This window comes from Thrips palmi, unplaced genomic scaffold (assembly GCF_012932325.1).
Source record: "Thrips palmi isolate BJ-2018 unplaced genomic scaffold, TpBJ-2018v1 HiC_scaffold_18, whole genome shotgun sequence".
NCBI lineage: Eukaryota > Metazoa > Arthropoda > Insecta > Thysanoptera > Thripidae > Thrips > Thrips palmi.
Genome location: NW_023144627.1, coordinates 1,944,129 through 1,955,552, shown reverse-complemented (window position 1 = coordinate 1,955,552; position 11,424 = coordinate 1,944,129). Strand labels below are relative to the sequence as shown.

The following is an 11,424-nucleotide window of genomic DNA, read 5'->3' as shown; positions in this document are numbered from 1 at the left end:
TTTTCCTTTTTTTGGGCGTTTGGTCTTTTTAAAACGCAAAATAAAGCCAAAAAAACTTTTACAAAATGCAAAATTTTGGCAAAGTAAGGGTACTCCCCGTACCCCTGTCCTCATTTGCACCCAGGGTGATTCCGCGCGTAGAGGGCTTTTTTTCGTGTCCACCCCCTCCCCGGGCAAATTTATTCGAGTGCACCCCTTTATGCACTTAAAAATCTTTTTTGGCACCAAAACTAGCTTTTTTCCCTTTGTATAGGACTTTCGAACCAACATGTGACGCGGGAGGGGGCCCAAAAAGGGGTTCGATTTTGTAATTCCGTCATGTCCTTTCCCGCCCCTTGCACCAACTTTGCGGCTCTGTAACCATTTGTTCCATTCTAATTTTCGAATTTCACACAACCCATAAAATCTCTAACGTGAAATTGATATTTGCTTGAATTTTAAATCGTATATTGATTGGAAGTGTCCTTTCAGAACGCGTACAAAATGTCCCCGTCTCCGACTTTTGACTTAGTAGTTTCAAAGTTACCACCAAAAAACTACTAGGATGCTCCCTGCTAAAAACCACCGCCGTATTTAGAATCACACGGTCTGTTTACCCTATGAACGAATCCCGGGGCAAAAAAGTAAGGGGCTGTGTGGCGAGGGGAAAGTTGTGTGTAAAAACGGTGGGTTGTAACAATTGTGAAATTTTCCCGTATGCCCCTCTCCCCCCTCCCTTTTGGGTTAAGAAAGTCATCCTACACGTGAAAGGGCGTGTCTTGACGTCGGACTAGTGTGCCAAACTTAAAGCATATTTCTGGGCGAGGGCATTTGTAGTGAGCTAGAAACATTTTTTGTAATTTCCGTCGAGCGTAATTTCCGTCATTTTTTCCCGAAAATTTTCGTCATTTTTTATAGGGGGAGAAAACGAAAGTCAACTTGTAGCTCGCCCACGCTCACAGTGTCGTCCTGGTGTCCTATTGACGCCATCTAGGCAAAATTCAGGCCGAACAACAAGATTGATTATGTATTTTCCTAAGGTGGCTAAAACGCCCCTACTAGGGAAATTCACCCACCAGAACGCTGAGTCATTCACCCCTCGCTCCCACTTCTCTCTCTTCTTCCCCCACCTTCTCAAAACATCGTTCTGGACTTGAAACAAAGCTTATGAAAAAATTTGGAGGGCAGAAATCGCGCGGGAACAGTACGAAACACGAACTGTCACTACTAGCCCCGTGTCACTATGTGCCCCCCTCTCCCTTATTCTTGTGGTGGATACTCCCGGACTCCCAGCCTGGCAGCGCGGGTATCCCCGAATCCCCGCTACCTGGCCCGCCGGGACGGCCTGGAGAGGACCCCCCCCCCCCCCCCCCCCCCCCAAACTCCTCGGATCTGGACGTTTCGTTAGGGGGCTCGAACGAGGGGGAATCACTGGTGTACTCATGTGTACAAATAGGCCTGTTCTTAGCCTACTAACATGCTCAAAAATAGCAAAATTTGCTAGTGTTATATAAGATTTGGTGTTGCGAATTATCTGAAACACTAAATAAAGCCTTTTAGAGTTTTTGGAGGTGTACTCACCATTACTCGTGAACTCACGTGTACACCAGAATGCTGAGTGATTCACCCCTCACGCTCGAATGGAACGGGGGGGGGGGGGGGTAGACACGCCCCCAGACACTTGTCTTTACTCTTAATGTGTAAGCGACAAACAGTTTAAAATTGTACTTAGAATCACTTGCATTTGAACACAAAGTGAATACGAGTTACCGTTTGAAGTGCATTTCAGAATGTTTAAACTGCAGTCGAATCTAGCAGTGAAAATGCAGTTTAAGGACAGTTTGGGTCCATTTCAGTGTACATGTCCAACATTGCACAATGTAAAATAGATAACACATTACATGCAATTTAGCAGCAGTAACGAACCACAGATGCTTACTGCAGATGTGCCACCGCAATTTCAACTTCGGTTGAACTGCTGATTCTTCCGCGCGTAACAGATTTTACATTTAAATAAAATTCTCATAGGTATCATCTACTTTCACGTTAGCATTAATGTTTTTTGCTGCATGCTCGTCAAGTATATTTTATGGCATACTTCTTTGAGTATGCCCGGTTTTTGTCTTCAAAAAGGTGCGTACTGAGTAACTAAGTGTCTCTCCTATTAAAAATTATTTTCATAAAATATGTTGTTTTGTTTAAATTCTAACAAAACGCCCAAAAGTTCAATTCGTCTTCTAATGTTTGGAAATCTTCGAGATTCCTGATGACTCTTTTGTCACTCTCAGCTGTTACTTTGACATACATCTTGTCATCTTGATACCCTGACGAGGCAATTTTTCCTGCCTGCTTCAATTTTTTACATCTATTTTCAAGGTCAAGCTCATCTTTAGTTTTTTTCTCATTGATGAAAAAGTTACAGGTGCTATTGAAACCGATTTCATATAATTTTATGCCTCTTCTACAGCGTACTGCACTTAATATTTCTTCCTTTTTCCACCAGTTTATGAACTGAACTTCGATCATAGGGGACCGTGTTTTCCATCGATCGGCTTTCTCAATGTCTGACCTGGATATGTCCACGTTTAGTACTTTTCCAATCTTGCAGATGAGTTCGTGAACATCTTCATTGGAATGCATTGGAATGCCTTTTATGATAAGAGGCTTAAAGTACTTCACCAGGCATTCAAGGATTTTTTTTAAATACTTGAATGAGTTGTTGTCAAGTAAAACCAAAGCACCCTGATATTTCTTTAGGTTCTCAAACGCCAGAATATTGTTCTTGAGAGTTTGACAATGATAGGATAAAATCAACTTGTGATTTTGTGGTTTCTGTTTCTGCAAAAAGCACGCATAACCAAAATTTGATCGGGCTTTGTTCATGAGTGCGGCTGTCAACTTCATTTTCTCAAGGTACGTTTTGGAGTTGCTCTCTTGATCTTGGTATACTTCATTCCAGGTGTTGATAATTTGTCGCAATGCCGCTCCCCGTTCCTCAGCATTCGCTTCAGCAATTTGGGTGTTACTGAGTAACGTGTAGTGTGCTCTTGCCTTTGCACATATGAGACGCTGATGGTTCACATATTTTCGACACTCCAAACTTTTTTCTAAAGATGGCTGCAAACCATCCATATTTTGCTCATAATTATCCAGGGCTTTTTTACTGAATTCAAATGCTTGTTCTAAAAATAGTTTTTTGTTTTTGGCACTTTCCTTTATTTTAGTCTCATCAGGCTCGACTTTGTATATTTTCTCATAAATACAGGACGCTCTATATAACAAGAAAAACGAGAATGACTTGTCGCTTAACCCGAGAATATAATGACACGTTGATTGACCTTCCGTGATCCTGTTGTCAACGATATTCATTACCTTTTGTATATGAGCCTCAGCTGATTCGACAAGACAAACCAAATCTTTAGGTGAAGGCTTTGAAGTTTTGATTAAGAAATGAGCCTCCCTTGTTTCATTCCGCCCTAGCAGAATCTCAGCCTTTGCCTCGATAAGGTATCTTTCGGCGCTCAGAAAACTTTCCTCTCTGATACCCACTTCTTCCAATTCTGTTAGACCCTGTTCAAATGCCTTGTTGAATTCCAAGCCCTTTTCTGGATTCCCATCCAAAACATACTCCCGGAAAACGGTATTTACATTATTACATACCACATCAGTGAAAGACTGTGTCATACTATGTTTTCGTCCGTTGACACTTTCATCGTCCCTCTGTCCTTCATCATTTCCCCTCAAAATATAATTTTTGATTTCGATAAGCAATTTCTCTACGAATTTAGTCTTTGTGTGTTTGAGGACAGTGTAAACATTCTCGGCACTCAAATGACAGTTTACGATAAGCCTTGACAGTTCACCGCCAATTGCCTCCGGCTTCTCGTTCAAAATTTCAATTAAACAATATTTAAATGACCCCTTCGTTAACATTATCTTTAAAGCCTTTTCCCAAAGTTTTGAGCCAAGCAATTCAGAGGTTTCACTGATAAGCACGTGCATTGCAAACAATGGGGCAACAAATTGTTCCTGCACAATAGAAGTGGCTGTAGTATCATGTCCTTGAAGAGCACATATCATTTTTCCCAATTTTTTTTCGAACTTATTCATAGAGCTGGCGTACTTTCGGAACGATTTATCAATAAGCAAATTGTCCCAAGAATTGAAAGTTACCCCGAACAACTTGTATTCTTTGTGGAATGCACTCAGATAGTTGCGCACAGCGCTCTTAATACTAATAGGTATTCGATCATCACCGATTGACACTTGTACCGTATCTTCTTTGATCAAATCGTGGATATTATTCAGATGACTTTCAATAGATTTCTTTTGTAATGGTTCATTTACTTGTAATCTTTGAAGCAGTACATTGTGATCGTCTAAGAAGTTTTTTTCTGAGTCAATACCAATTGCTCCTTCGTACAATAGTCCTAAATCTTCATCAGATATTTCCTTAATTTTCTCTAGGCCCCAAAGAGAACGCAAGGAGCGTAAAGCACTTAGCACACATTGCACTTCTTCCACCGCCTTTGTAGATAAGTCTCCAGAAGCATCATTGCTCTCACATATTTGAGTCACCATGTTACCACATTTATCACAATCTTGCTCCTGATAATGACGATGACGAACATAAGGCCTTAGTTCATTCTTGATGGTTAGTAGCTTGTTGGCTCTTTCGATGTCATCGCTCTCCCTTTCCCATTCTATGAATGTTTCGAAAATGCGTCTCATTGCTGGTCCTGGTATCACCACAAGTTTTTGATCATCATTGTCACTGGAAGAGTAGTCGCTCTCGTTGAAGTTGTCTTCATTTTCACTTTTATCATCATCATCATGATCCCAATATGCATCCAAAATTGGTGCCATGTATTTGAGATACCGAGACACCATAAAATTTTCGTCTTCCTCCGGCGTCTTTCTAAATCTAGCAATTGAACCATTTCTTACGGCATTAAAGCCTTCACCTTGAATCTCGTCAAGGTAGATGTGGAATGTTTCAAATTCTTGGTTTACCTCTTGAAGTATATTATCTAGTGTTTCCTTTGTGGATGAGACGGTTGCCTCCGCAGGGGCCTCTTCTAAGTACTGGTTGAACTTAAGAGCAATGGAATACTTGTAGATTGCATGCAAAGCATATGAGACATTTTCCTTGATTTCTTTCATGTGAACCATGTGTGGGGCATGCACGAGACGATTCCTCAGAGTAACAAGTTTACTATTAGGTTCCTTTTTACTTTCTACAAGTGACATTTTTGGATACACATTTAAAAGTAGATCAAATACGATCTCATTGCTTATTTTTTTGGCATCCTGGTCGTTTTTCGCACTGTCAACCAGCCTCTTTACGTTGTTTGAAAATCGACTCAGAAGATTTCCAGGCAACGAAGAGGTCCTTGCACGTCCTCTCCGTTGTGTTTCACGTAGGTGCAATGAACAATCCTCTGGAACGCTGCTCTCCTCTATGCGTTCAGTAAACTTGTACAAAGTAGTAAAAAAAGTTTTTACCGATGTATTGTCATCTAAATAATTGAAAAAGTCTTCGGGTTCAAGAGAAACATCGCGTTGGCCTTTAAATACGTCATTACGCATTGTCCTTATTCGGTCGTATTGGCTCTCTGTCATAAAGCTCTCAAAGTATTTCTTCCGCGCGTGCCTTACCAGATAATCGAAATTCGACCGGATTCGAGGAAATGTATCCACTACTGCAAATGTATCCAGAAATTGCAACAATACCAACACGTTTTCATGATCAAAACTTGTATTCTCTTTCACCTTGTTCAATGCTAGTTTTACGTTTTTAATCCTCTCTGAACTATTCCTTTTCTGGTCTATTATATTAGCCAGAAATATTTTACCTTCTTCATACTTCTGATCAGCTTGAACCTCCTTCTTATCTTTTGACTTTTTCAATTTTTTGGGAGGGTCCGAGGGTGGAGGGTAGTGAGTCAGCCAAATATCTTTCACTTTCACCAATGTCAATAGAGCTGGTCTACCTTGGAATTCTGAACTCTTCAAAGAAGCATCATCAAGAGATATCTCACGACCGTTGGAAAAGACGGAGATCCATTCTTTCTTTTGTTCATCAAGGTATAACTTTTCTTCACTTGCGCCGTCAGGCCTCTTTTTATTGTGTGGGAAGAGGAAGTGAAGAATCTCTTTCACGTCCTGAAGTTTCAGCGCACATTCTTCTCCTAGTTCTGTTGCTGTGACAAAATCTAATAGCTTGTCATTCTTTCTTTCCTCGGATTTCCTAAGGTTTAATAATCTTTTCTTGTTCAGGTTTTCCAGTTTTTGTTCTGTTTCCTGAATAATGCGATTTCCTAGGTCAAATAAAAATTTGGCATCCGTGACAATACTGTCGTCTTGTGGTAAATCACGACATTTCTCCACTTCGTCCATTTTACCTGCGAAAATAAATAAATATCAAAACATTGCAGAAGCAATACGAAATGCAAACGCACACGCACATTTGCGGATAAATTGGCAATAAGAACACCATGACATCATTGTTGACTGCGGATGTGGTGTCCTTATTAACCCCTTTGGGTTTCCCAGGTTTCTCCTGGCCGCCTTCCAGAAACCGGCCCTTTCCTTTCCCAAGAACCCCGTGGGCGGTATTTTAAACCCAAGATAGGGACAAAGGGGCCCATTTTTCGTTAACCCAAGGTCGACATTTGTTTTAAACGGTTTAACGAAAACCCAAAAAGTCGCAAAATTTCAAAAATACCTGAATTTTTTTCGCGGCTACCCACGGGAGGCCTGGCGCGGGTTTTCTGCCAAATTTTCCGCCAATTTGGCCCCCCCAGGAAGTCTTTTTTTAGGCACCTTTTGAAAATTTTGGCCCCAAATGGGAAAAATTTTTTTTTGCGGTGCGAATTTTGGTTAACCAGGTGGGTTTTGTAAAACCCCAAGCGCAAAATTTTAAAATCGCCCGTCCCCCAACCGCCGACCGCTTACCCCCAAAAAAACTTCCCCTGTTTGGTCCCCCCGCCTTTTCCAAACCGGAAAACTTGTTTTGGATTTTGGTTTTTCCGGGAGATTTGTTTTTCGGGCATTTTGGTTAAAAACACAGAAGACGAGTGGGAAAAGGGAATGCGATCAAAAATTTGGAAAATTCCCCAACCAAAAACCCGAAGCTTAGCCCGCCAAAAAATTCCCCTCGGGCCCCGGCAAACCGGGCAAAGCTTAGATTTTCCCTTTGGGGAGTATTTCCCCTGGAAATTTTAAAAGGCCCTGCCCGGGGGGCCGGGCCGAGGCACGCCCGCCCTGCCACGCCGGCCCCCGGGCCCCCACCAAACCTTTTTGAAAAGGGAAAACCCCGTTCTGGGCCCCGCCCCGGCCCGCCCGGCCCAAGGCCGTGCCCGGCCCGCGGCTGGGGCCCCCAACCAACCAGGGAAAAAAGGGCCCCCCGGCCCCCCTGCCGGGGCCCCCGCGGCGGGGCCCCGGCCCAACCGGGGGAAAGGCCCCCGGGGCCTTCCCGGGCCGGGGCCCCCAAGCGGCCGGGGCCCCAAAATTTTTTGCCCAAAACCCCCCAGGGCCCCGGGCCCCAAAACCTTTTAAAAAAAGGGGGCCATTTTTGCCTTTGCCCCGGGGGTTTTTGGGGGGAAAAATTTTCGAACCTCCTGTTTAGACGTTAATATAAAGATAAGTATGAATGCCAGAGGCAAACGGCAGGCACCATTTTAAAGATTAAAGTTTTTACAACATTTCCAAAAAAAAAATTTTGAATTAGGATGTTTTGTGTTCTATGCAAAAATGGTCTGCAAAATTACATGGTGTCACTGCGCCAACGATTGCAGCCAAAGTTTTTAACTTTTTATCGCGGTAAAATGCATCTGAAAAAGCATGAAATTGCCCATAAAATGACCCTTGGGTTTTAATATTGGTCCAGAAAAAATGTGGTTCGTTTCCATCTAAAGTTGAAGATGAGCGTTTCAATAGTTTTTCTTGTTCTTGCCCAATATTGGCCTACGATTCCTCGCTGTGTGGTGCCTCAACTCTTGTAATGCTGACCTTCACCTCGAAATGGTTCCAGAGAGTTAAGACAGACACTAGGACAACATTTTAATTCACGGGAGCAATATAGGTGTCAAATAGTCAATTTTTGACGATCCACAAAGATAACTTTTAGCGTTTTTTTGACAATATCTCTCGTGTTTGTGGATTGCCGTCCCCAATATTTTGCTGGCAGTTATAGTACCCCCCTAGGGCCCTTTGATACCAATATAGTCGAAAAGTAAGATGGCGTATTTTGGGAATTCAGAAAACCGTTATTTTCAGTCAAAAACGCCCTTCTAGGCGATCAGTCGGTTGACCCTCCTTTTTTCTAAGATCCTGATGTACGTCACTGCTGAAGTCGGACTCCTGGACCCCCCTTCCGACCACTCGTTGAAAAGGTCTTGACGAGACCTACAGAAAGGTGCTATAAAACTTTTCAGTCGGTCGACCCCCTTTTTTCAAGATCCTGATGTGGACAATTCTTAGAAGCGGCCTTTGTTGGGACCAGATCAGGTCCTTTCTTCGGCATGTACTGTACGGAAGAACGGTAACTACTGTTAAAAAACTACGGAATATTTTGTACAACAAGTACGGTGAATACTGTAGACTGTACGGTGGATACTGGTTTTTGAAGCACGGTAAGGTTTGGCAAAAAAATTATTCAGGATTTACCGTCATTTTTTCTCAGGACGAACGGTTGCCGAGATAATTGCATTTTAGTGCACCCATGTCGTCATTTATGTGAACAGGCCGTAGTTCGGAGCCCAGCAGGGATCCTTAACTAAACTTAACATTTAACTAACACTGCTTTCATAACGTAACATAAGACAATGTTCGCTAAAGGTTAAGGGAACGGACTTTTGGAAGTACTTCCAGAAGTATCTCTACACAAATTCGAAACACAAAAAAATAACTTAACCTTTTTGAAAAGATGTCAGAAGTTAAGGGTAATAACTTACTCTTACGATAAAGTTATGATGCCCTTATGAGGTATCTTAAGGATCCATGGAGCCCAGTGCTGATTTCGAAAAACTGAGTTGGGGTCTTCAAATGGTACCATAAGGCCAACAATTGCCCACTATGGCGATGGCCTCCGACAAGGTGTCGGTCCAAGCCTTGTCGAGTTTGGCATGGAATGACCCAATTCTAACACATTTCCCTGGGTGTTATGACAAGGCTCTCGTTCAATTCAGTGTGACAACGCCGATGAGTTCTTAGTTCAGGATGTGATAACCAGTAAGATATGGAGTGACGGAGAGATACGGGGAGATAAATACAAACTCACAGAAACAAAAAATCGTGCTTTTAAGTCCCAATATAATTATTATTTTATATTATAATTACTTTATCTCTCGCGCCTCAGGCACGGTTCAGAGCGTGAAATGGATTACACATAAGGGAAGAGCGATCATGGTTCAGAAATGACGTCTGCCTTCGAAGCGTTTCCTTCATAACTACAAAGGAAATGAAGGCATTGAAGGATTGTTTCGCATTACGAAGGATTTTGCTTCGAAATGAAAACCATTATTTCGTAAATTTTACAATGCCTTCGTTTTCTTCGTATTACGAAGCGATGTTTTGTAGACTTTTTTTCTGTGTTGAGTGCTAGGCAGTTTACTCTTTAACAAACTACTTACCTCACAGAAATCGCAGAAAAATCTACAGAATGTTTTGGCACGCACCAAGTTGCATGGCCAAAACCGATCAAGACGCAGCGAAGCCGTCCGATCAATGCGACTCGTGTACTGATACTGAAGCCGCCGCGCATGGAGGCGAGGCGTTCGTAATCCACGCCAAGTCGAACAGAGCCGTCCCCACCCCACTGCGCGGTACTGCACTCGGCACTGGCTCCGAAAATAGCGGCTTGAGTCATGCGCGGCCGCGAACCGACTCTCTGAATAAACAGCGACCAGAGTTGCCCGATGCAGAGCGCTTCCAGTCGCCCCGAACCGGCGCGCCTTCCGAGGCGCCCAGTGATGCAACTGGAAAATGTCGCGCTTAAATCACATTTCGTCGCGATTTGGACTGTCCACGATGAAGCTGATAGTTTTGAGCATAGTGTGGTCGAACAACATGAACGCGAAACTGTTTTGTACACTCCCTCGTAGCTATTGGAGCGAAGTGCGATATGTTGCCGATCTTGCAGCAGTGGAAGGGGAACACGCTTTTGATTTGATTCGTAGCTAAGAAGTATATGAAGGCATTGTAGAAATGCTTCGTATGTTGCATCGGAATAGGAAGCATTTCTTCGTGGATTTTACAATGCCTCAGTTTTTTAGGGGTTCCGACGAAGGAGGACCCCTTTTGTTTTTGACGGCTCAGATTCTTTTTTTTTTTCGGTATCTTCTGATTGGAAAATGGATCCCGCCAATTACTCGTTATCATAATCAAATAAAAATTCCTGAAAATTTCAAAAAATCATCGTGAGAATTTACCGTGAACGACTAAAACATAAATTTGCAACAATCAAGCACCCTTATCCGTCCACATTTTCCAGAAACGTTTCAAAGAGAAAATGTGCCACTCCTCAAAACTAAACCTCCTACCTCATCAAAGTGACAATAAATCGTCTGTGTTCTGAGAAAATGGTTAAAACATGATAAAATAGTCTCCATGGCAACGACACGGCGCCATCGTACCAACTGTCAAAATTTAAAGTCACTGATAAAAAGAAATCAAAACGCCGTGAAATTCGAAAATGCCAATGCTAACGCATTGAACGGTGTCCCGACATTGGAACATCTTTGAAGTCTGTCAGTAAAAAGTTCGTAGCAGAAAAGACGCGATAAATTAATTCGGGGGTTGGTAACAATTTTCTCGGCGTCTACGCCCTTTCGAAAATCGCGAGGCTGATAAAACGCGTAGTCGCGCATTGAAACTGCCCCTCCATTGTTGCTGAGGTTGGATTGTTTGGCTTGCTTTTAAAGGCTACGGTTCTCTTGAGATGTTTTCCTCAATTCTGTAACCAGCACGACGGTTGGTTTGACAAACTTTATAAACTCGGGAGGGGTGGTTTCGGAAGGGTTTTAGTTTTATTTTAGTCGTTTCCTAAAAATTCTCCTTGCGATTAACCAAAAAGTTTACGGAGGAGTGATTTTTTATTTTAAGGCCCAAAGGACATGCAAACAGACTAGCAAAGCCGGATTTGACAATATATGCATAGATAAGCTGTAATCCCTGTTTGCAAAATGCGTTTTGAGTTTTTTACTTAAATTTGATAAAATTTTGGTATTTTTCTGTGTTTTTTGGAGAAAAATTCCTGTTTTATGTAGGAATTTTGGAAATCCGGCTTTGCTACGAGATAGGCAAATCAATAAAGAACTTGTAGAACAAAAATCAAGTCTCGACAACTTTTGGTTCATCGCAAGGAGAATTTTTAGTTAACGACTAAATTTGTTACGTAAACTTCAATAACTCAGAAAATAATGGGAGTTGAGTGCCTTAACT

General features: G+C 42.3%; 2 protein-coding genes across 2 annotated transcripts in view; both read right to left on the bottom strand.

The window, feature by feature from the left end:
• LOC117645502 overlaps positions 1 to 1,257 on the bottom strand; it is a 5,234-nt gene extending 3,977 nt beyond the window's left edge. Inside the window, exon 1 of the mRNA XM_034385759.1 lies at positions 1,243 to 1,257. The gene's annotated coding sequence lies outside the window, so the exon portion shown is untranslated. The remainder of the gene's footprint in view (positions 1 to 1,242) is intronic.
• Positions 1,258 to 1,383: 126 nt separating this feature from the next.
• Positions 1,384 to 9,717, bottom strand: LOC117645488. The gene is made up of 2 exons (XM_034385733.1): positions 9,615 to 9,717; positions 1,384 to 6,383 (listed from the first exon to the last, which is right to left on the bottom strand). The coding sequence occupies exon 2, from the start codon at positions 6,376 to 6,378 to the stop codon at positions 2,185 to 2,187; it is 4,194 nt and encodes a 1,397-aa protein (XP_034241624.1). The 5' UTR covers positions 6,379 to 6,383; positions 9,615 to 9,717; the 3' UTR covers positions 1,384 to 2,184.
• Positions 9,718 to 11,424: the final 1,707 nt, after the last annotated feature.